At 43.1% G+C, this 26377-nt stretch overlaps 1 protein-coding gene across 38 annotated transcripts in view; it reads right to left on the bottom strand.

Moving 5' to 3' along the window:
- The window catches only part of CLASP2 (cytoplasmic linker associated protein 2), a 245503-nt gene that overhangs the window by 32131 nt on the left and 186995 nt on the right, over positions 1–26377 (bottom strand). For 23 of the 38 annotated variants that reach the window (XM_075586316.1, XM_075586315.1, XM_075586318.1 and 20 more), the window contains 7 exons: positions 15093–15171; positions 14905–14955; positions 13030–13173; positions 8577–8720; positions 8375–8481; positions 7772–7925; positions 4713–4941 (listed from right to left, as the gene is read on the bottom strand). In XM_075586316.1, coding sequence (XP_075442431.1) covers positions 4713–4941; positions 7772–7925; positions 8375–8481; positions 8577–8720; positions 13030–13173; positions 14905–14955; positions 15093–15171 — 908 coding nt within the window. The remainder of the gene's footprint in view (positions 1–4712; positions 4942–7771; positions 7926–8374; positions 8482–8576; positions 8721–13029; positions 13174–14904; positions 14956–15092; positions 15172–26377) is intronic. The other 15 variants (XM_075586301.1, XM_075586305.1, XM_075586313.1 and 12 more) reach the window with 1 other exon arrangement.

The following is a 26377-nucleotide window of genomic DNA, read 5'->3' as shown; positions in this document are numbered from 1 at the left end:
TATTTCTTTCCTTCCTTCTCTGCTTAAATTTTTGGTTCAATCTCAATCTTCAAACACTTTCATTCTGTTAGAACTTCTCTCATTGTTACACTCAACCATTTTTAATCTTTTAAATTTGAATTGAAATTGAAATTTGGAGTATCTTGTCATTTTAAGATATTATAATTTAAATGATTATTGTTTTTTGGTGTTATCATTATCAGTATCTAAGTGCATTTATCTAATCTATATTCACATTTGTTATCTGTTATTATGGGCATTTTCTATAAGTATGTTTTTATTAATTTTATTGTTTTTGGTTATTTTTTTTATTTATTCATTGATTTATATAGTGTCAATTATTAATTAGATTTTTTAATTTTTCAAAATTTTTATGGTGTGTTTTGATTTGACCAATTACTAGCTAATTTCCACTGCTGGCCAATGAAATTCAGGTAGTATTATCTACTTAAGACGATCGTCGTGTTGTACCCGGCATCAGCGGAAACGCGTAGGGAGTGACGTCATCGCGCAACTTTGAGGAAGCGATTTAGTATGCTGTAAGCTGAGGGAATCCCTGTGTATCGTGCGAGCAGAGAGTTGATTTGCGGTCATGCTGTACTTTACCGATTCAACGGACATCCAAGCTGCCTGCTTTGCTACCACTTGAGATCGGGCAACACTGCTGATGTGTGTTGGTGTCAGAGGATGCCAGCAATATCTAGAGTGGCTCTCGGAGCAGGAGGAAATCGTGGAGTCATCAGCCCACCGCCGGGTGATCCCCTCAGCTGTCGGTGATTATATACAGTACACCGCTAAAGAAAACTTTGTGTATATTTTCGAATTCTATCTTGTAAGTGGGCATTGTTATAACCCTTTCTTTTCTAATAAATCTATTCGTTTGGAAATGCACTAGGGTGTGCGCTGTTTCTTCTCCCCTTTTTTACCGATTCATTTTGTGAAGTGATTCTTCCCTAAAAACAGCAGCCCCCATCATCTGCTATTTGGCAACTCAAACACCTATTGTAAAGTGGGACTGATTTATCCTCCACGACTCTTGGACAGGACTTGTAACTATACTATTGGACTTCACAATTTAACTCTAATATTTGGTCAATTTATCCATTTGTTCCATTTATATATTGGATCTAAATTTAGTGCCTAGAGCTGTTTTTTCTTTTGTTAGACAATGGTAAAAGGCAGGGTTGTAGACAAATGAGCACACAGTGTGCACATGGGGCAGGAGGGTGTGCAAAGACAGGAGGAGAGATAGCAAGGTGTATAGGAGGAGGAAACCGCAAGAAGAGGAGACAGATGAGATGGAGAGAGTGTAGTGTGCACAGAAAGGAGCAGTAAGGTAGGGAATGCAAAGAGAGGGGAGGAGAGTACAAGGAGTTGCAGGTGAGGATGGAGGAGAGAGTACGGTGGGGAAGAGGGGACAAAAGACACTACAGGAGGGGTGAAAACAGAGTAATATGCAATTAATAACCTTTAAGATCTGCTAGGTCGACATATCTTACGCTGGGTACAACTACTGTAGTTTAAAGTATTCAATATCATTACATTTTGAGGCATCAGCTATAATAGAATCAGAGTAGAAAAAAAAATACAAGATTTCTGGGCAAAATAACGATTACTGTTTTGTGAAAGAAAGAAAAAGTTACTACACAATCTGTAAGGCAGGGCTGCACAACATACGGCCCGCGGCCCGCCTGGCCTCTCTGTGTGGACCGCGATGACTCTGGCCGAGCGCCTGTTAGTTAATTAAATAAATTAAAAAAAAAAAAAAAAGTTTTTAAAAAAATAGTTTAAAAAAATGGCGGCGATCCCCCCCCTCTTCCCCCTCCTCGTGCTCGAGGCGGCGGCGGTGCGCAGGGGCAGCAGCAGGACGCGGCAGCCGTGAGTCATTTATTTTTTTCAATAGCAGGATGCCGGGGTTGGAGGTCAGAGCCGGGGGCGGGGCTTAGTACAGGGGAGGATGTGCTGAGCTAAGGTGTGTCGGGCTGCTGCAGGGGTGGGAGTGAAAAACGGGCTGGGGGTGGGTGGGAGTGAAAAACGGGCTGGGGGTGGGTGGGAGTGAAAAACGGGCTGGGGGTGGGTGGGGGTGAAAAACGGGCTGGGGGTGGGTGGGGGTGAAAAACGGGCTGGGGGTGGGTGGGGGTGAAAAACGGGCTGGGGGTGGGTGGGAGTGAAAAACGGGCTGGGGGTGGGTGGGAGTGAAAAACGGGTTGGGGGGTGGTAGTGAAAAATGGTCTGATGGTGGGGGGGGCAAATGGTCTGCTGTGGGGTGGGGCAAACAGAGTGGTGTGGTGGGGGGAGAAGGGATGGATGAGAGAGAGGAGACAGGGGGGGAGAAGGGAGAGAGAGGGGGGAGAAGGGAGAGAGAGGGGGAGAATGGAGAGAGAGGGGGAGAATGGAGAGAGTGGGGGAGAAGGGAGACAGAGGGGGGGAGAAGGGAGAGAGAGGGGGGGAGAAGGGAGAGAGAGGGGGGAGAAGGGAGAGAGAGGGGGGAGAAGGGAGAGAGAGGGGGGCAGAAGGGAGAGAGGGGGCAGAAGGGAGAGAGGGGGGGAGAAGGGAGAGAGGGGGGGAGAAGGGAGAGAGGGGGGAGAAGGGAGAGAGAGGGGGCAGAAGGGAGAGGAGGGCAGAAGGGAGAGAGGAGGGGAGAAGGGAGGGAGGGGGGGAGAAGGGAGAGAGAGGGGGCAGAAGGGAGAGGAGGGCAGAAGGGAGAGAGGAGGGGAGAAGGGAGAGAGAGGGGGGAGAAGGGAGAGAGAGGGGGCAGAAGGGAGAGAGAGGAGGGGAGAAGGGAGGGAGAAGGGAGAGAGAGGGGGCAGAAGGGAGAGAGAGGGGGCAGAAGGGAGAGAGAGGGGGCAGAAGGGAGAGAGAGGGGGCAGAAGGGAGAGAGATGGGGCAGAAGGGAGAGAGAGGGGGGGAGGGAGAGAGAGGGGGAGAGGGGGGAGAGGGAGAGAGAGGGGGGAGAGGGAGAGAGAGGGGGGAGGGAGAGAGGGGGCAAAAAGGAGAGAGAGGGGGCAGAAGGGAGAGAGAGGGGAGAGAAGGGAGAGAGAGGGGGCAGAAGGGAGAGAGAGGGGGAGGGAGAGAGGGGGCAGAAGGGAGAGAGAGGGGGCAGAAGGGAGAGAGAGGGGGAGATGCTGGGAGTGGATGAGATGAGGAGGGGGAGGTGCGGGGAGTGGAAGAGATGAGTCACTGTCATCCACCCACCGCCATTCACCCAACTGTCATTCACCCACCCAGGCAGCCAGTCACATGTCTTTTGTTGAAAATATATAAAAATAAACAGGTTGCATTGTAATGTTTTTTTTCTGTATCACAATAAGAAAACAGTTAAGTAAAAGTTGCGCGCTAAAAGATATTTTTTCGTGGTAGGTGCGGGTGATTTGACGTACAAGGGTGGGTGATTTGAGGTGCATGGGGGGTGATTTGAGGTGCAAGGGGGGTGATTTGAGGTACAAGGGTGGGTGATTTGAGGTGCAAGGAGGGAGAGTGATGTGAGGTGCAAGGGGGGTGATTTGAGGTGGAAGGGGGAGAGTGATGTGAGGTGCAAGGGAGGAGAGGGATGTGAGGTGAAGGGGGGGTGTGATGTGTGCGCTGTGCAGGGGGGGATTGTGTGTTTGATGTGGAGGGGGAGTATTATGTGTGTGGGTGAGGGGGAGAGATGGGGTTATGAGAGATAGATGGGGAGTATCGCAAAGGTTGATAGTGAGGGGTTCTTGGGGAGATATGATGATGATGATGAGGTGCTGGAGGAGAGATGATGATGATGGTGATGATTTTACCCGTGCGGCCCAATTTTTTTTCCCTTGGAGCAGTTCGGCCCTTCTCACTTTATAAGTTGTGCAGGCCTGCTGTAAGGTTTCGTAAAACTTTACACACTACGTAATATATGTTTTTGTAATATTATGTAGTACTTTTATGCACTATGCTGTTCAGGTACTATATTCTCATATTCTTTGTTTTATATTCCGTCATTAATAATTAATTTTTCTTGAAAATTGAGACATCTGGGGTATTTTCAAAAAGCAAAAATAAAAATACTTTTGCAGAGAAAATAAGATGGTTGGACATTGATTCATTATATGCACTGTGGTTATTAATCCCTGTACAAACCAGACATATCCCTCCAGTGCATATTCTGGTCCAACATGGGAGGCCGCTCAAAGAGGGGGGAAGAGACCGGAGAGTGAACACATTGGGGGGGCAAAGAAATGGGGGGGGGGGAGGAGGGGAGACAGCGAGGGAGAGAGAAATCAGCACAGACAGAGCAAGTAGGGGGGGAGGGAGAGAGAGAAGTTAGCAGAGAGAGCATGGTTAATGGCAGGGACAGGGAGGGAGAGAAACATTGAGAGAGAAATCAGCACAGAGTGAGGAGGGGGGAGAAATTAGCACAGAGAGATGGAGAGATTTGGAGAGAGTAAGAGGGGCAAAGAGAGAGGGAGAGAGAGGTTGAGAGAGGGGAGGAGAGATCAGGAGAGAACAACAAAAAAGAGTGACAGAGAGGAGAGATCAGGAGAGAGGGAGAGAGAAGGGGCGATCAGCAAAGAGGTTTATACAGTGCAGTTATATGGGGCAATAGGAGTTATAGCCAGGGGTTGTATGGTGCAATAGATTGCGTGGCCCTTTTAGGGGCTAAAGGGCAGCACCTGCAGCCCTTGATATATATCTCGTTGCCCATCACTGCTTTACAAAAACAAAGATGGTGAATGTATGGGCTTACTTACCGTCAGGAAACTGCTCTGCATCATCATCAAACATTGCCTCCTTCAAAGCAGATTTGTTGAAGGATCCTATATTGTCAGAGTAGTTGCATGGGTTGTAGTCCCGAGAGCGTGGGGTCAGGCGTGAGGGCATAGTGTTGAGTAATGAGGTTTTATTATCCAGCGCTGTCCGACCAGTTTCAGGGGAATCACTGCTACCTCTCAGGTCACCAGACCCGGAGCCACTGCAAACCTGGGTAAGTAACACAGCATGAACACACAGATAGGTTTCACAATTGCATCCCTGTGGTGAAACACAAATGCACTATGTACAACTACAACATTTATAAACACCTAAAGAGCAAGGCACAACATGTATTGGGGTGAGCAGCTTTTGAGCTTACTGTTTTAACTGATTGTAAATTATGTATTTTATATGACTACAAATTATCCATGGGCTCATTCAAATAGTATAAGAACAGGGTGCACCTGTGAAATTATTTACAATTTTTTTTTAATGTGCAGAAGTTGGGATGATATGTATTTCTGTTAAAAAAAAGCATATTAGTCTACTCCCCTATGTGTCTTAAAGGTTGCGGTGGAGCGGCTTCTTTTCTACATTTGTAGTGGTCATGCCCTTGTGTGCAGGCCCTATGGAGGCAGGTGAGATCCTGGATCCGCCAGATCATAGGCTCGGACATTCCCCTAGATCTGTGGCTGTTTCTACTAAATAAACCACTTCTAGACCACACTAGAAAACAAGCTAATAACTCATCGCTGTGGCACGTTGCACCTTAACTGATCTTTGGAAACAAGATAAATTACCATCAATCTCGCTAATTAGAAACAAGGTATGGTTTGTATGCACGATGGAAAAACTCACTAGTTTTCTGAATGACACATGATCATTTCCAGAAGGTATGGTACTCTGGATAATGTTCACAGGCAGCCGAAATGTAGCCATAAGCTCCCCTAGCTTGTAATATCCCAAAACCACACCTTACACAATGGCGAGAAGACAATTCTGGTCACCTTCCCCCGGCCCATTTCTATATATTCTGTTATGGAATTATACATGTTCCTTCCCACCACCCTGGTTCCCCCAGAGACAGACCCCATAAAGGGCAAAAAGGCTGCCCTAGAACCCCCCACCCCCCGCAAAAGTGAATTATGATATGTCTCTGTAGAGTATTACGTTTTTGAAGCCCCACCAAAATGCTGTTCTCCCGTCCCCCCTCCCTTTTCTTTTATGTTCCCCCCCCCGATAACCCATTTAATTATGCTGTATTTCTGTATATCTCTGTCTTGAAACCCAATAAAAAATTGAAGTTGAAAAAAAATAGGCATATTGTGATGAGTAGATCAAGTATATGTTACACGCATGCGCACTGTATTGCGTCTCAGCATGCGTTCCAACAGACGTAACTCAAACTGTGCTCCAACACGGGTTCCATACAAACCGAAAGGCAAAATACGTGACCACTATGGCAATGACGTGCATGATGGGGCTATTTAAGTAATGTGGTATTATACTACGAGTAAGCCTGAAACGTTGCTATATGTAATGCAAGTATGTTTTCTGAGTGCTGGTCCATTCTGAACATTTTTGTAAGCATTTGTATCGCAGTGGTCAGGACCTTAGCACCAGGACGTGGCGATTGTTAATTTTATTGAATATAAAGTAGGTGAGTGCGAGTTCTGATTTGTTTGTTTTTTGAAGCCAAAATAAAGTATTTACCCCCACATCAAAATTTGACATTTAAAATCTTTCTGGATATGTAGAGGCAGTTTACAAGAAAAAAAATAAACCTTTCCTCAACATATGCAGAATAATGGAGTAAGATTGTAAAAATAATATTGACAACTGTTTTTTTGGGGGGAATGGTTTCCAGCAGAAAAGTGCCGGGGGGAAAAAATTTGATATTTTTCAAATCCTAGACCAGTGGTTTTTAACCTTTTTTTGGTTAGGGAACCCCAGAATTCGATTGTGAAATTCTGGGGAACCCCAACCCTCGCCCCCCCCCCACGCCTCTCGCCTCACCCCCACACTTTCTCTCTTACGTACGTACACACACACACTCCCCCTCTTACTCACACACACACACGCGCCTCCTCACACACAGAGACACACTCTTTCCCCCCCCCCCACAAAGACACAAACTCTCTTTCAAACCCACATAGACTCAGACACACACACATACTCTCTCTATCCCCCCCACACAGAAAAACACACTGTCTCTTTAAGGGAACCGGTGCGGAGAGCTTGCGTGATGCTTCCTCTCCCTCCTGTCAGCAGGAAGTTGATGGCAGAACCAGGGAGAGGAAAGAGCAGTGATTGGGCGGCTGCTAATGTTGCTGATGCCGGCTCACTGCTGTGTGGGTTACCACAGCGGTGCCGGGCCTGGGACATCTGGGAGAGTTATCCCAGCTCTCGGGCCCTGGCGGCTGCGGAACCCCTGAGGGGTGCTTGTGAAACCCTCCTAGACACTGCACAAGTGAAAGTTACCACAAATACAGATTTTCGCAGTATGTTACCCTCTATTGGTTTTTCATATTCATCTTGTAGCGAACAATTCTTACACTTAAGAGATTTAAAGCAGCCATGCTACCTCAGGTATTTTCTTTATTCTTAAGTGATTTTTTGCATCTTAACCGATCCGGTAGTCCAATGGCGCTCTACAACGATTCTTCCATCTATGGGAACCCCTTACCCTCCTCCCCACACCTCCGGTTTCTGGAAAATTAGAACTTACATTTCTTACCAGAATAACTCTCCGGAAGAACAATATGGCCACCGGGCACAGCCGTACTCCACTGGCCAATAGAATGCTGCAATGTCTTTGGGAGATGTTGCTACTTTTTATTGGTGACCCAGTGGCTAGATTTGTAGTTTTCGTTTTAAAAACCAGGAAAAATTTAATATTCCCATAATGGGAGCTGGCAGAATCCCAGTTTATCTCTGTGGGACCCTACACATCGATCAAAAGGAATAATATTTTTTTTATTTAAAGTGATATCTGGGAGGATTTGAAGCTATTTGAAAAGTGGCTACTCTGCATCTCTGATGCTTCACCATTACTCACAGAATCGGTATCATCTTTTCTAGCGTCCCGCTTCACAGGCTCATTCATGTCCTCCTGACTTCGGAAGCTGAAGTTTTGGATGGCTTCTGTCACCCCTCGCAGGGAACTGTAAATGTCTTCTGAGTTCATGTTTTCTGTATCGTAATCAAACGCACTGCACAACAGAGAAAAAGTGAAATAGCTTCAAACTTCTTGAGGTTAGAGGCCTTCTGTCTCAGTAGAAAATTTGCGAAATAGCAACAGGGAACAGATGTGTTTCGGCGGTAAAACCTATAATTGAGCCAACATGGTAAATTAATGCACCGCTAAAAGTGGATGGAAAACAATGATCCTGCAATATAAGAACTTCACAGGATCCGTTGAAAATAAAAATGTATTCGTCCTTAACAGGACACAAATAAATCAAATGTTCACCTTAAAAACATTAGCCATTTTACCCACTGACTGTACGCATAATGGCGCTAGTTTTAAAGACTTGATTTTAAATCAATACATGTCTAATCAAAAAAACTATTGTATAGTAACATAAATGTGATGTGTCCAGGATATCATGAAGGTAAAGTTACAATAATAATTCCTGTCTATTTGACATGCTGTACTTACTTTGGAGACAAGGTATTCTGACATGTGTTGGTTGGGGATGTGAGAGGGCTGCCCCAGATGGCGGGTGAACGCGATGTTGGCCTTGTTAAAGGACTTCCAGCTGAACCCTTAACATAAAATACATACATTTATACATAAATAAAATATTTTGCCACATTTTACATCAAATTCTTACCTTGACAATCTGAAATGAGTGCACTACCTGGCTACTGTTGCCTGTGTTGCGGAGGTGGTTGTGGAGAAGTTTGGTGGCGCCATCATGAAACGTTTTTGGTAAAGCCCCCAGGAGCATTGTGAATTCTGGGGTATTGAGCTCGAACAAAGAAATCAGCACTGACTGAGCAGCCTGAAACAGAGAAATTAATACATACTGTACGGTTTAGGCAACAGTGCAAAATCAGGTGCGTATTTTTAGGACAGAGGGAACAGTTCAGAAGTAACAAGGCAAAAGTAAGGATCGAAGCAAAGCATTTCATATTGAAGTTGTTCACCAAATTAATTTAATGGTGCAGGGTGTATGGTCGTGTTTATTAGTGATTATAGGAAGCGTTTTCAAATAATAAGATTTTGAAAGTTATGTCCCTTAAAATATCTCTCATAAGGGGTATCATTTTCTTTAGGAATTTTAGGCGGATCCTGATCAGGTGATTGAGTCTTAAGTTAGGCCTCGGCCATGCTCCCTGCTGGCGTGCTGAGGCGCAGGGAAAGCGGGTGCTTTCCCTGGCCTTGCGGTTGCTTACCGCGGGCCGTCAGGGGGCGGGCCGGGAGCGGGCCCGCCCCCGGCCAGTAACGTCACTGAGCTGGTTCGCCCTCATTGGGCGAACCGCTCACGTGACCGGCCTGTCGCGCCGGCAAGCGGGGGAATTTGAAATTTCCCTAAGACCTGCGCTTCCGCAAGCGCGCGGAAGCGCAGGTGAGCCCCTACTAAAGCCGCTCTAATTGCGGCTGTAGGGGCTCAGTGCTAAGCGGGAGCGCACGTCAACACGCTTCCGCCAGCAAGTGCTAAACATGGCCAAGGCCTTAGTCAGTTACAATGATCAGTGTTTAATAATTCTATTTTTTTTTGGTCTGCTATATGACCACTATTTATGTTTAAAAAATATATATGAAAAAAAAATAATAATCTGCCTATCGTGTTTTTTTATAAGAGAAATCCTGCTATAAAATGTGTTAGATGGCATTAGAGGCTGACTTTCAATCACAAAGCAGCCTATTGGATACAGCTTTTGCATAAGCAACATTTTTTTTTAAAATGAAATCTAACAGCAAGAAAATGATTTGTTTTGGCGATACGCAGTTTAATGATGCATACACAGTTTGAGATGTATATCTACTTTATTGTAGTACAGGAATGACTGTTTAATTAGCTGACAATATACCCTTGAACAGGAGCCAATAGGGAATGAAGTCTGGCACACGCCACAGAAAGAAAAGACAAAATGATAAGCAGTACACAGATTGTGAAGGGCTACTTAATGCCTTTCTGCCTGGGCTTATCATTTCATATTCCAGAAGCAACAAGATATATCCAGATCCCTTAAAAGCAGTGGCACATAACATTGTCACCCTTAGAGAGAATCATTCAGTTTCTTAAACCCATAACCATTTATTCCTATTAAAAAATATATACTGGAATATTTCCCAGCCTTTTTATTGTATTAAGTGAAGTACCAATGTATAAATAAGATGATACTCGACCATATAGTTCTTTTGTTTTGTTGGCCACTTATAACATTTTTAACCTTTGTTTTCAGTACTGAGACTGTACGCAACATATTTTTTTTTTTTGGGTGCAAGATGCTCCTAAAATCATGCTCTATTTAAAGCAGCAATACTTGCAAACTTTTTTATTGTTATTATTTTGTTTGTATGTAATGCATACGACAATATATAATATTACATTTTTATCTAAGCCGACAATAGTATGATTATAAATCTGTTAAAATCCTGATTGTATGCCTAACATAATGGCTGTTTCAGTCAGTGTAACTCAGCAGCTACAATGTATCCTTATATTACTACAGTAATATTATCTATTGATACAATTTACAACTTACATTGATGGGGATATTTGCAACAAATTATCCCAAACAGGAAAGTGTTGCAAATTTCTTGCACTGATGGGGAGGTGGTGTAAACCTGCTATAGAAATCAAATGATGCTTTAAAACTAATTACAAATGGCATTAGGAGCTGAATAAAATAAATTAAAAAAACAAAACTTATCTCAGGGGTGCTCAAACTTTGTGCGCTGCGCCCCCCCCCCCCACCTGCCCCTATGCTCGCACCCCCCCATTACCTAAAATCCAGCATCAAATGACACGCAGTGTCACGTGACCCGCGGCAGCAATTGCTGCACATTGCCATGGTGATGCGTCACGTCTGCGCCCCCAGAAAAAGCTTGTGCCCCCCACTTTGCGTACCCCTGTATTATCTAATACTACATAACTGAGTATATATATATATATATATATATATATATATATATATATATAATTTATTTATTTTTACATACGATTTCACATGATTTGCTGCTTTAAAATGTACTTTTCAAGTACTGAACAAATATATATTTACATTTATAATAATGTAGGTACCATTCAAAACTTTGTGTCAAGGACCAGAGGCGATATTGACTGAGTTGTGCTGCTCTCACAAAAGCAGAATGCAGAGAAATAATATGACAGTTACTCAAAATAAAATAATAAATGTCCCCTTGTTGGTTGAAACTAAAGTACACACATCTTCGTTTTATTTCCTGTTTTTAATTTTCCGGTAATTTTTTTTAACCTTACTTGAACGGAGGGTCCCCCTCATTGCTGTTGTGGACTCTGGCGAACAGTGACAACCCCCCGCCCCCCCAACTCAGAGGTACTGGCCCAGTCAGGTAGTTTTTGTTAATTCCTCACTGACGGACATAACTACCAACATCTCAGGAACCATAGGACCCCAAATGCTAGAGTACCACAAAGCAGCTCTGGGGGACCCCTCCGACCCCCTGTTTTAGGTACAATAAAAAAAGAAATCAGTATTTGTTAGATTGCTGCTTTAACCCACATTTATCCCATATTTTTAGAGGCGCAGTCCCATATACGCCCAAATTAAACTAACAAGTGGTTTTCCAGGTTAATACTGTGTGGCATACTTGTCTGATTAGATTAAAAAGGTATGTAAGTATGTTTACTTAATAAGAAAAATACCGTAATACATAAATGTAAATGTTTGATGATTGCCATGAATGATTACAAGCAAAAATGGCCATTGTATTAAATCTATTTGTTTTTTTAATGAATTTTAGAATGACAAAATGGTTAACGGCTGAGCACCTGGTTAATAAAGGCTTGATAATTATGAATGCAACATTAACATTAAAAAAAGCCTAGTTATTCATTGACATGTGGCATGCTGTTCAGATTTCAGATAAGTTAGTGTGGCACGAGTCTCTCCTTTTGAGTGGAACAGATTAAAGAGATAGTGCTGCTTCAGCTCATTTATGACTTTTCTTGGTCCACTGCCACTATCAAACTTGGTCATTAAGCAAGACATAGCCAGATAGGATAGAATTTAACCGCACTTTGAATGCTTAATCTTTCCTTTCTTGTACAAAAGAAAGCAGTAAATAACCAGAACATTCCTGAACACGAAAACTACCTGACCATTTCATTGTCACAGAGGACTGAAACACATGGGCCCTCTGGCAACCATGGGGTTTAACACTACATGTGCCTGGAAATCAAATATAACTGCATTTCAAGCAAAAAGGATTGTAGGACTCACTAAGCAAGTCAAAACACTATGGATTTTTTCCCACTTCTGATATGATGTGCAGGGAATTAATTCAGTTTGTTGAGTTACTTAAGGTTACAGTATGAGGTTTTCTGAAATATAACATTTAGACTTCAGATTTCAAAACAGGCTAGATTTGTAGGGTTATACAAAAGTTATTCCAACTAATATAGACTGCCTTCTAAATGAGTGAACTGTGACTGGCAAGTGGAGAGTATAGCTCGACCTAGTCTAGAAGAGGGTCCTGCAGTGCCACAGATAAAAATTAATAAGGTAGACTGTCAGATCTCACAACTCTTCCTTTTTATTATGGAGATATTTACATTAAAATATACACATTTCTGCTTTTTCTGTGGAAATAGTTCCTAACCTTCCCCCTCTAGCCCCCCCCCCATGGAAGATTTAGAAATCTCCAGCACGTCCATCCCAAATTTTCCTGAAAGTAGCTCTCATGTCAGCCTATATGACTATGTATGTTTGCAAAGCCTTATGCATGACGAGCATTTAGGTGGGAATGATTTCTTCATCACTGCTTGATTATTACGTCATGTTGTGCGGAATGCATAGAGTTTTTTAAGACTACTTCTGTAACAGATAATTGAATTATTTAGACATATGGTAGAGAAAATCTAGTTTTAGTTTGATATTCGTAAAATAGAAATCGGAGCTTTAAAAAAGTGTTGACATTCACTTTTTCCTACTATTAACAAGTACAATTATAAACTGTCCCAGAATAACTAGAACAGTAAAAAAAAACAAGTTATGTGAGTGGGATTATTAAGGTTTATGGTAGGCAACAGTCTGCATTTATTTTAATGCCTGGCAAGTCAATCCACACTGATAAAAAGAACATTACTCAATTGAACATACCTTCCGAACATCAGAACTTTTCGGCTCTGTTGTCCAAGTGATAATTCGAGATACCGCAAGTCGTGTCTCACTTGAGTTCACAAAGTCCCCTGGATCCATTTGCTGGGCTAAAATCTCTATATACTTAAGAATGGCAACCTTTACCTAAAAACAGGAGCAGCAGCGTTGGGACACAAGTCAGTTTTAAAGTGATTATTACAAAACTTTTTTTGTTTAATAGCACAAAAGATGATCCAATGAAACTAACCTAAAATTAGATTATATATATATGGAAACATAAGTTGTGCGCACGTGTATATGTTCATACAAATACACACATACTGAATATAGAGTTCTATATGCCTACTAATTTGAGAACTTAAACCAAGTCAATGTAAAATTTGCTCAGCAAAAGGTTATTGCAACTGACAAAACTTTACTACCAGTACCTTAAAAAAAAAAATCCATGTGCATTTGGCTTTTTCCTCAGTCAAAAGATAACTTACAATATACAATTCTTTTCTTTAATTGTGCCTGTATAAAATGGTCTATCCACAGCCAAATAAGTTAGGCAGATTGACTCTTTGCAAACAATATTTTTACAAATGTCATTTTTATTACTTGAATATAAAAAGACTTCCACAAAGTCACAAGGAGTTGGAAATTGTGTCACATTTTTGAGGCAGGTACCCAAACCACAAGGATTTTGGCTACCCTCCTACTTACTAATCCGTCATAGACATCAAAAGTAAAAGTAGTTAAACCTGAAGTGAAGTTCCTTAATCACTGGAGGCACCAACTCTATCATAGCAAAAAGGAAGTTGGGCTCGGAAGTACTTGCAACTCCAAGCTTCATCTGTCAAAAATGTGTATTTTAAAAGGGTAAACGTGTTTTTTGTAATTACTAGCAACATTTTGAAAATGATTATTTCTCTAAAATAAAGTACTGTCTGTTACTAGGTCTAAGAAATTGGCATGAATGATCCAATTGGAAGCACTATCGACTTACACGAAATTCATTAAAGTTGCGTGCATTACCATTCCCGTTAGTAAAACATCTGCAATGTTTAGGACCAATGACCCAGCAGTAACTCAGACCCAATGACCTAACCTTTTACACCCATGCTAAATACCTCATTCATTAAAGTCTGCAAAACACTAGTGCAAAACAAAAACCACTAAAAACAGAATGGATAGGTACTGTACAAAAGACATGGAAGCTTGAGAAAACGTAAAAGTTGATATACAGTACACACAATGGTGACCAATTTATTTTTTTTGTACTAAGCTAGTTCTACCATACCACCGAATTGTTTTTATGAAGAAGTGATTAATGCCCCATTGAGTTGCCTCTGTAGTTTATTTTTCATCTCTGAGTTTCCAGAGAAGGAGAACATGATAATTAGTCAAATCTATTCTCATTACAATTTACATATCAAGATGCTTAGCACAGCAAAGATAATTTTCCTTGGTACTGTTGCAAAGCATAATTTCCCCTCACATTTTTTGCAGAATTCAATCAATGAGGCCCTGTACAAGGTCCTGTACAGATACATAGATAAAAGAGACCCGAGAGTGAATTTGCATAAACAAGGCTTGGTGTTAGTAGCCCAGTCGTGGTGCTCTTTCACATACTTGAGTTGTCCCACAAGCTCTGCATTCACACTTGCCGTCAGTATGGGAGTATGACTGGAAATGTGACAACCCCATGCTCATAAAGCTTCTTGCAAGGGGTTAGTGGCTGAATACAGATCCACACAATTAAATATACACAAACGGAAAAAATATATATATTTAAAATGTAGTAGAGTTTGTGACAGTGGGGGAAAAAAATGGTTAAAGTAATAAAACAGATGAAAAAGAAAGAAAACAAACAAAAAAACAAAACAAAAAAACCTTTGAGCTCCAAAAAGAGCGAAGCTGGTCTTGCAGAGCTGGCTTGGCTGTCTGAAAAGTTTATAAAGAAGAAAACAAATCCACTATTTTAAAATAAACGGAGATAAAAATCAAAATCTGTCAAATAGAGCCACATACAGAATGTTACACTGGGAAGAAACAGATCAAACAAACAAATGGATAATTACCTTGAGGTTTGGCGTCTGTGTTTGATCGACAGTAAACCTTATGAGGATATTAAACTGGAGGTCATTTGGAAAAGATTCTCTGTTTAACAAAAGAAAAAAGACAGAGGGAGCAAAAACCCATTATTTCAATTCAAGTAGGGAGAAGGAGTATCTCCATGAGTAAAGACATGGACTCTGTAAACCAAGACCCTGCGTTTGAATCAGGGGAACTTGGTTCAATTCCCGGTGTCAGCTCCTTGTGACCTTGGACACGTCACTATCTCCCTGTGCCTCCGGTACCAAGAACAAAGATTGTAAGCTCATCTGGTAGGGACTGTGTCTGTAAAAATGCCTATGTGATTGTGAAGCGCTTTGAGTCCAATTGGAAGTTTGGGAGAACAGAGCTATATTTAAAATAAATAAATAATAAAAAAAAAACTATATGCATTGGTCACATTATTACTGATTTTATGTTCTGGATTGTAATTTTCTCTGTAACTAAAACTTCATGTAAGGCTAAGGTCCCAGTTTGCGCGCGTCAGGGGGGGCCTGGCGGCAATCGTTGCCTGACTAAGCGTGACCTGGTGAACTCCAGGCAACTCGCAACTTGGGGGCGCGGCTGACGTCACGCAGCTGGTTAGCCCTCATTGGCCGCCATGATGTGGCCTGCGATCAGATGCCACAAGACAAAATTCTTGTCTTTACAAAATATCGTGCATCGCAATCTCTACATGCGTGTGCAGGCAGCTGCTGGGTCTGGCCCCACACAGGGTCAGAACGTTTTCCTGCCGCGTGCAGCAGCAAACACTGGGGACGAGGCCTTAGTCTGTTAAATTTGTATTGCCATTTCATTGGCCTTTAGTGCACACAATTGTTTTCAAAACGACCTTAATCTTATTACTAAAATGTGACGTCCCATGCCTGGGGTCCAACAAACCTTTTTTGTTATGAATAACTGTGCAATTCAATTTTTTTGATCACACATTTTATTGCCAAGTCTGAAATATATATTGGAAATATTATTGCATTTTCTTTTTCAAAGAACTGGTTTAAAGCTCAATCCTACTCACAACTATTCTGGTAAATGCTATATAGTATGCTTCTCCTACACCCTTTTTTGTTTGCCTTATTACAAATGACATTGTCTCGCTGGTTTACACTATATGAGAAAAAAACTATCCAGTGCTATGGAGATCAAACAGGCAACAAAGAGGCAGTCCACAGAATCATTTTAAATTAGCATCATTACCTCTCCATCCAAAAACAAATATATTTTCATATTATGGTAGTGCTCATGTAGAATAGTTTTTTGTTTGATTATATATTTTAATATTAAATATTGTCTATTTTTTGCTGCTATCAAAAAACTTTAAACATTCTGTTAACTTTCTCAGACATGGAAATGGCCATCAAACAACTCTGAAAAATACAAACACACACTTTTAAGCATTCCTCTTCTACCTCTGCACGCTGTGGTCAGTAGTTTCCTACTTTTCTTTAAAAACTATTTTCTGTTTTTTCACCTGATGTTTGTGATTAATATACACAGTTGCATAGGCAAGAAAAATAGCCCCTGTGTCTTAGCACTCAGATCCTATGGTAGGTGAATGGATTGTACCAATAAAACTTAGCCTTTAATAGGGTGTGCAACATAAAATATTGGTAGACAAACAAAGACGTGTGAACACCACAGTAAAAGGCTCAATATAAAGCTAGGTTAAGATGAGAGCCTAGCTATAATGGATCAAATCCCTAGTTTCAATGCTCATGAACCCAAATATGTTAGATTACATAGAGGTCTCGGCAGGGGTGGGATTCTGCCGGTTCGCATGAACCTTTTACTAAAAATTTCACAAGTTCGCAGAACTGGTGCTTAATTTACCTTCATTGGCGGGACGGCGGGCAGCGTGTAACAGCATCTCCCTGGATCTCCTTCCCTGCAAAGCCTCTCAATATGGCTGCGTGGCATCAAATTGTGCCGCGTTGCCATGTCAACGGGAATGCCACGTGATGTAACTGCACCACGTGACATCCATTGCTATGGCACCGAGACGGTACGCGACGTCACGCAGCATCCGTTGTCATGTCAATGCGGCAACGCGCGGCCATTTTGAGAGGCTGCAGCAGGGAAATAGATGTTGGGAGATGCTGTTAGACGCTGCCGCTCAGCTAAGAACCGGTTGTTAATTTTTTTTAATCCCACCAGTGGGTCTGGGGTCTCAGGGTCTACGAAGTAACCCAATCCCTATATAAGATAGATGATGGGGGGGAGGTGTCAAACTGTGAATGAGACCTGCCTGTAAATAATAAGGTCTAGCATTATTAATGACTGTTGGGTGTTATAGGGTTAAGTATGGTAAGTCCCACATAGAACTACAGTGCTCCTCTATTATCTGCAGTGTTTCTATGTCAGTCTCCCCTAAAGTAGCGTGTTATACGCACAAAACAGTCTGTCGGTTTTAGATGACGTCATGACGGTGACGCTGATGGTGGAGTTGCAGTGCTAAAAGCAGTACGACTGAACTCTGGTTGGATGGCGATTGAATTTTTTTTTTCTCAAACATTTTTATTAGGCAAAAATAGTCAAACAACATGACGAGATATATACATAGCCGAAAATAATATTTTTCCTTTTTAGAGCATCGCCGGGAATGGCGAGGCCTCTAGACCACTTAGTGGACCTCGACTGATAAGGGGGGAGAGGTGGGGGGGGAAGAGGAGGCGGGGGTTAAAGTGTTTTCTCGACTTTATATCTTTAGAGTACAAATATCATGGTGGTGGGGAAAGGGGGGAAAGATATAGGGAGATCAGTCTAGAAAGTGGCAGGAGAAAGAAGAGAAGAAAAGTTAAAAAAAAAGATGAGGGGGAATAAGGTAACGTCACCCCTCAACCGCCAGGCACCCAAGCTTGAGTGTCAGTGAACAAGGTGGCTAGATCTAAATAGCTTCTGCCGACGGATAGTCCCATAACTAGGTTCTGAGCATTAGCCACGGCTCCCAAGTCCGGTAAGGACTGTTTTAGAAACGCGGTCAGTTTCTCCATCAGCATGACCTCGTTGATTTGCCTTTTTACCGTTTGTTTGGCAGGCAGAGATACCTTCTTCCAAAAGGCCGCTATCGCGCATATAGCTGCCGTAAGAATGAAGGAGATTAATTTCCTTATTGGTCTGCCAATATCCTCGATTGGCTTTGCCAATAGGTAGGTCAGAGGATCAATGGTGATGGTGAGGTCCGTAACCTCTTTTATAAGCGTTTGTATAGAGGACCAATATTTCCGAATTTTTGGACATGACCACCAGATATGGGCCATATCCCCTCTTTGTCCGCAGCCTCTCCAGCATAAATCAGAAACCAGGGGGTAGATTTGTTTCAGTCACTGGGGTAAGATACCAGTGAAATAGGATCTTGTAAATATTCTCCTTCGTAGTGGTGCATATGGAAGTCCTTGCCGCATATTCCCAAATATCTTCCCAGTCCTCTCTATCGGTGCTCAATTCTGCCGCCCATTTAAGCATGTACTCATGGACCGGCAGGTCCACTGATATCTCCAATTCAGCATATATTTTGGTAATTAGTCCTTTTTGGTGAGAGTTATTCTGGCATAGCTTCTCGAACCATGTGAGAGGGGGAAATTCCAATTTTGGGGATATTTTTTGAAGGAAGTGTCGAATTTGGAGATATTTGAACATGTCCAATTTAGGTATTGCGTATTTTGTTCGTAGATTTTAAAAGCTCAAAAGCATCCCATCGCTCAATAGGTTGTCAATCACCTCAATTCCCCTCAGTTTGAGTTGGTCGAATTGCTTATATTCACATCCAGGGGAAAATTTAGGGTTATTAAAAAGTGGGGTGAGCTGTGAGCTAATGGACGAGAGGCTGAACTTAGACCTTGATTTCGTCCATACTTCCCAGGTGAGTCTCATTGCTCCAAGCTCAAATCCCTTTGCTTGCACATCCCGCTTATCAGTACCCCAAAGGCAGGCTGGTAGAGAAGGCGTTTTTGCATATTAGGACTCAATAGCCAGCCAACAATTTAGAGTTGGTTCAGTGTTCCATAACACTGCCTGTCTCAATTGGGCTGCCTGAAAATATTTTGAGACATCTGGAACACCCATACCTCCTCTTGCTCTCGAGGACAATAACACCGACCTGGCTACCCTGGGCTTCTTGCCTTGCCAATAAAATGAAACATTTTGTTTTGGATGTTTCTCAGTTCGGAGCCTGGGACACGGACTGGGAGAGTCTGAAAGTAATATAATAATCTGGGGAGTATATTCATTTTTACAGAGATCATTCTCCCAATCCATGAGATCTGATAACTCTCCCATTTATCTAAATCTTTTTTGATTTTCCCGAATAATGCCGGGTAATTTTTTTTGATACAGTGAGTGGTAGTTCCTCGACACATTTACTCCCAAATATTTAATATGTGAGGAGCTTCACCTATAATTAAAATTCAATTTCAGTAGTTTGACCTCTGGCTCCGTTAGGTTTAGATTTGGGGCTTCAGACTTATCGTTATTAATTTTATAGCCGGATATTTTACCAAAATCTGTCAATTCCTTGTGCAGGTTCGGTAAAGATGTTTGGGGCTGCGCCAGAGATAATATAATATCGTCGGCGAATAGCGAGATTTTATAATTTGTTTTTCCAATTACTATGTCCTGTATATTTGTGTTTTCTCAGATTTTAGCTGCGAGGGGTTCAATTGTCAGTGCAAAAAGGAGGGGGGACAGGGGGCATCCCTGCCTAGTCCAATTTTTAATTTCAATCCTGTCCAGGGTGCCTCCTGTGAGTTTGACCATGGCTGATGGATTACGGTAAAGTGCCCGAATCCCTTCAAGAAAACAATTTTTAAATCTGAATTTCTGCAATGTCATGACTAGGAAATACCAATTAATCCTGTCAAACGCCTTCTCTGCATCTAAACTCAGCAACAGCGCCTTGGTTCCTGATAGATGGACGTGGTCAACTATTATTTTACGGGTATTATCCGACGCCTGTCTGCCGGATACAAAACCCACTTGGTCAATATGTATTAATCTGGGTAAAATGGGGTTGAACCTATTCGCCAGGATCTTGCTATATAGCTTAAGATCGTTATTCAACAAAGACATTGGACGATAACTACCACATTGCCTTGGATCTCTCCCTTCTTTATGGATAATGGCTAAATTAGCCATTGACATAGTTGACGGGATTATATTCCCATCCACAAAGGAATTAAACATAGCGAGCAAATGTGTATATAGCACGGGGAGGAATCTCTTATAATAGGTGTTGGTGAAGCCATCAGGGCCCGGGGCTTTGAAAATTTTAACGTCTTAACTGCGTCTGCCAATTCTTTTTGTGTTATTTTGGCGTTTAGAACCAAGTTTTCATCATCCGTTAGAGACGGGAGTTGGCAGCTATCCAAATAGTCAGCGACAGCCGCGGATGCTGAGGCCTGCCCTCCGCCCTTCTGGGCTTTTAAATTATACAACCTTGTATAAAATTTAGTGAATTCTTCCGCTATTTTTTAATCGTCATTGTAAATTATCTCACCAGCCCCATTCTTAAATCGCCGTTATTTGGGATCTTTTCTGTACGCCTCTCAGCTTGCTAGCCAAGAGTCTATCGGCCTTATTGCCCTTGTCATAAAACCACTGGTTAGTCCACTTAAGGGCTTTCTCTACTTCTTCCAGCTGGATCTGTGGTGGCGGTCAGGGTTTTATAAATTTTCTTAGACGGGTTGGCGTTGTGGAGCCGTTCTAACTTTAAAATCTTATCCGTCAATTCTTTAGTTAATTTTAGTTTTATCTTTTTCCTGTGGGAGGCAATTGAAATAAAATTACCTCTGACCGCGGCCTTATGGGCTTCCCAGAGTATCGCCGGGGACGAGACAGAGCCTGCGGTTATAACAAAAAATTATCTTAGGGCTTCTCTGATTTCTCTCTCTATCTCCAGGTGATTTAACAGAGAATAATTTAATCTCCAGCTAAACGAGTGAGATTTTACAAATGGGACAGTGAGAGAAAGAGTAATAGGTGCGTGGTCGGACCAGGAGATAGGACCGATATCTGAATTTAATGAGGCCTCTAGAACATTCTTAGTTACCAAGAAATAATCTACGCGAGAATAAGATTGGTGAGGGGAGGAAAAAAAAGTGTAGTCCATTTGGCCCTGATGTTGGGATCTCCACACATCCACCAGGGAAAACTCTGCAACCACTTCTCTAAATTTTTCCCAGTTTTTTGGTTGCTTGCGGTTGGTTCGGGGTGGACGATTTGTCCTCTTTCGGGTTGAGGACCATATTCATGTCCCGTCTACTATCATTGAGGGCAGATACTTAGGGTCGATAGTGTCCAAGACAGATTTCAAGAAATCTGTCTGGTTTTCGTTTGGCGCATATAGGTTGATCAAAGCGATTGCCGCTCCAGAGAGCGAACCATACACCACTAGGAATCTACCACCTGGGTCCAAAACTGTTTTTTCAACATTGAATGGTATTCCTTAGCGCAGCGGTGCGCAAACTGTGGGGCGCGACCCCCAGGGGGGGCGCGACACTGCCGACGGGGGGCGCGGGGTTTACAGAGGCCCCGCGCGCTTCCCGAAGGCACTTAAATTAAGTGCCGGGGGAGCTGCAGGGCCTCTGTAAACCTAACTTACCCTGGCTCCGGCGGCTTCCTCCCTGCGGCGCCATGTCAACGCGGCGTCAAAATGACGCTGCGAGGTCATGTGACGTCACGTTGCTATGGCAACGTGACGTCATTACGCCGGAGCGCGGGTAAGTTGGGGTTGGGGGGGGCGCGGGAGCGAGGGGACAGCCGTCAGGGGGGCGCAGGGAAAAAAGTTTGCGCCCCCCTGCCTTAGCGAATAAGGATGGCTACATCTCGGCTTTTGCTATTAAACGATGAGAAAAATCCCATTGGGAAAACACTTCCATATGTATTAGGGAGGTTCTGGGCCGCAAAGTGGGTCTCTTTGAAGAACACAATGTCCCCACCTGACCTCTTAAATTCTTGGAGAGCTAATCTCCTTTTCCTATTGTTCTGGAGACCCTTTACATTCAATGAGATAAACTTAATTGACGTTTGGTGTGCCATATTTTCTGTAATGATAATGATCGGGCCATGGGACGTCTCCTTTCCCAACAGAGAAATCCTTATACCTTTTCTTGTTTATGCTAATTTTTATGTCAGGGCCAATGGGCTGGGGCCCTGGCGGCGAAGGGAGGGAAGAGATAGAGGGAGGACCTGCCGGAGGTACAGAGGGAGGGGGGAAAGAGAGCAAAAAGGATCTGAAGCGGACCCCAAGTTAAGGATACCAGCCATCCTAGTGGCAGGGTTTTTGGGGCTTATGGCCCTGTGGGGGTAACTTTGGTTCCAGAAATCCAGGGGGGCGAAGGGTGCAGAACCCTCAAGGTTTTGAAGATTCCCTTTCCCTCTGCTTTTACAGGGAGAAATCCCATCTCTCGCAAATACTGGAGTGAGAGGAGTAGACAGATAGTGAGGGGGGGAAATATGGGGGGGAGAGGGGGGAGGAAGGGAGTGGGGGGAGGAAGGGAGTGGGGAAAGAATCGCAGAGTATGTTTTAACAATTGCACATCAAATTATTGATACAGCAGGTAATTAAATATTTACATTGAGTAACAGAACATAGACCTTTAACTTGTTGACCAGTTGTTTATCCAACACTTATTGTATATACATATGTTGTATAATGAGTTTATATACATCTCTGGTCCCATTTTAAACCATTTTATGTTATATGTATTTCTGATATTGGAATGTGCTAGCCCACATCTGTGGCCCATCAGTTGATGAGCAGTATCACAGGTGTTTTGTTTTGGACGGGCTATATCAGGTTGTTCAGCATGTCTGACGGATCATTCTTTGACAAAGGCCTCATGGGCTGAAACGCGTCAGATGATCCGTCAGCACTACACTTTTTCAATAAAGTTTCACTAGTCACCAGTTTTGCCTCCCTCTGCCCCTTCATGACGATGGCTGTGCATCATTTCCTGCCTCCTGTTGGAGGAGTTCCTGTTTGGGGGGTGACAACTAGACTTTCCAATGTGCAGGGAACTCAGTAGTTTTACCCTGACCAGGACATAGTCCGGGATCCCTTGGAACTCAAATCGGCATGAAATTCCACACACCACAGGTACATTCTCTTCTGAGAACTTGGTCCCTCCTGATCGCGAGTTAATCTTCTGGAACTCAAACCGCCATAAAATCCCAGCCGCATCCGCTACGTTCGATTTTTGTGAACTTGGGCGCAAAAAGCTGGACTTTGTCTCTGGCAGGCAGGCTTCTCAGGCTTGAAAATCGAAGCCGATTGCTCTGCTATTCGAGCAGAAGCAACTTTGAAAAGCCTGCCCACGCTCTTACTACTCGAGAACCACAATCTGATTGGCTCACAGATATTTTTAGTATTCTGAGTTTCATTCACAAAACTCAGCAGCCAAAATTCCCAAGCAACCAATGAGAGCCAAGCCGGCTAGAAAAGCCGGATCAGCGGAAAATCTGAAATAGCCAAGGGACATGCAAAGTTTGCCACCTCCGTCCCTGGCAATCTCAATGCCCCCCGCTGCGACAGGCTCCACCAGGTCTGGCAGAGCAAGTGGCAGCCCGGACAACTGCCATTGATCTCTGGACCTGGTCTGCCTTTCCCCGCTGACCAAATGCCATGCTCACCTCTGGCATCCTTGAACTCCGATGTCAAGCACACTTACCGGTGCCTATGGGTTAGCTCGAGCAACCTGTTTGGACATCGGTTCCGAATGTAAAAACCCATCACATTTAATGAAGTATACTCTAATACATTAAGGTATGTTTGTAATATAGTTCTGAGTCTCTGGGTATAGGGGACAGAAGAAGAAAGATGTACTTTTATTCTTTCAACCTACCTTATTCCCCACACAATATCTTTTGGACTGATACTGGACACTCAGAGTCCCCCCGTAACCTTATATACGGTTATACACTAAACCTAGGGGATCCCTCAGCTACAGGAATAGATGTTTTAAACCTGTGCCCCATTCTCCTTTCTAGGCTTTGCTGAAGCAGGGTACCCTAGTGGTGAACCGCGCTTGCGTTTTCTAGGGGAGATATTGCCAGGACAATGTGCCTACATGTATCTGAGAATCAGGCATGATTCTCGGGTACATTTATGGGGGAACCGACAACTCCGGACCCCAACCTTATAGGCACATTCTGTTAACGGATCCTCCGCAAAAAAAAAACTTGAAACTCATATCCTAGCAATCTCTGCTTGTTGGCATGCCCGTAAAGGGGAAAACAACGAAAAATACTTTATAACAGGCAATACATTGAAAAGATACAATGTTACTGGGCCCAAGAGCTAACTCTCTTGGACCCTTATACACAGATCAGGGGTAACCAAAATGGGCTTAACCTTTAATTGTGAGCCTGGTTACCCCCTACCGTCACAGCGAACTTAGGTCTGTATCCGAAGCTTGAAAAAAGTGGCTCAAAGGGGCATCTGGTAGAGCCCGTACTTACTGACAGTAAATCCCAAGCAGAAACTGCATCTTTATTGTGGTCCAATTCTCATCAGAGTTTGGAAGAATAAACCTATGAGATCTATGGCAGCTAAGACCCTTTCTTGCAGTGCTGACAGTGCTACCATCAGTGAGCTAGTGCCGAGTCCCAGCTCTAGATCCCCTTGCAGGAACTCCAGAATTGTGGGAGTAGGAGGTCCCAAGAAGCTTACATTTTGGTGTTAACACCACATATGGAATTGCTGTCAGATTCTATGGTACACTGCAGGAGTATTTTTCTTCCTTGCTGCCTTGTGGGACAGCCCTCTGGATTTCAACATCTCAACCTCCATGCCGTCAAAGTCCAGGCTCCTGAATTGGGGAGCTGAACCGTACCCTGGGATAGCAGACTTTAAAACACTGGCAAGTTGCCATGGTTCAACTGCTAAGAGTTGGATTATTTGTGGGAATCATGCTCTCTGTGGCCCATTTCGGGAGTATTGCAATCACCTCTGCCTTGCCCTGTCTGAATTTTCTGAGAATTCTTGGTATCGGTGGAATTGGTGGGAATATGTATGTAAACCAGAATTCCCATGGGAAGGAAAAAGTGTGTCTACCTTAGTAGCATCTGCCAGTAGGTCTCTCTCTGGTATCCCCATCTCTTGACTAGATGGTTGCATGTCGTACTTGCTAGAGACCATTCTCCTGGGTATATGGTCCTCCTGTTGAGGAAATCTGTTCATAGATTTTTTTCCCCTGCCATATGAATCACTGTAAAATGGTCTGTTAAATGATGCTCTAACCAGGTGAAAGTTGAGAACATGTCCTTCATGTGTATGGAACTTCGTGTCCCTCCTTGTCTCCTTATTTACAAGTAGGTCACCATCATACAGTTGTTAGACCTGACCTTCACGCTGCACGCTCGTAACAGTCCTGAGAAGTGCCTGATCGCCTCCATTACCACTCTTAATTAAAAAAAATGTTTGCCGATGTTTCGTGATTTCCGATAAGCTATTTCCCTTGGGCTATCTCTGTCTCGAATTAGGCACCCCAGCCTGTGTCACTTGCGTCTGTTGTAAGTACGAGCCAGACTTTATCATATAACGGACCTGTTTTTAAGGTTTCTATCGCATTCCCACCATTTTAGGGATTCCCTTACGTCTTGCGGTAAGGAGATCAATTGGTCTAGGCTTGATGCCCATCTGTGTCATTGATGTGAAAAGTTTGTGTTGGAATGTTCCTATATGCCAGCTGACCATTTCACCAGCTGTATGGTTGCAGATAGGCACTATCAGCATCCTGCATTGTCAAGCCCTGCCATGGATTGCTGGCTCTGGCTGCTCTGACCATCTCCTATAAGAAAAAAACATGCCTAGTAGGGTGTAGAACAGCGTTCCCAAGAATCTTAAGTCTAGGGTTGGATTTCCCTTTCCTCAGTGTTGACTAGCCAGCTGTGATGCGAGATGATAGGTGCTGGAGCAACTGGACTCTGCTTCGTGCTTTATGAAAATATTTTCAAGGTAGTGGAATATTTGTATCCCTCCTTCCTTAATTCAGCGACGAGTGTTTATTAGCAGCTTTGCAAATGTTCTCAGCGAAGTCGAGAGGCCAAAGGGAGGTGCCTTGAATTTGATAGAGCTTTACTCCTATCAAAAATCTTAGATATCTAACCTAGGTAGGTATCTTTCGGATCTTCTAACCTAGAAGTAGGTATCTTTCGGATCTTCTGACATGGGCCAGTCTCACTGGTCCACTGCTGAAATAATGGTCTTGCTGGACTCAATCTTGAACAGTCTTACTTTGAGCAGTTTGTTTTACTCGCC

Source organism: Ascaphus truei, chromosome 2 (genome assembly GCF_040206685.1).
Source record: "Ascaphus truei isolate aAscTru1 chromosome 2, aAscTru1.hap1, whole genome shotgun sequence".
NCBI classification, from domain to species: Eukaryota; Metazoa; Chordata; class Amphibia; order Anura; family Ascaphidae; genus Ascaphus; species Ascaphus truei.
The sequence above is the reverse complement of the archived record's forward strand: the minus strand, read 5'-3'. Positions and strand labels throughout refer to the sequence as shown.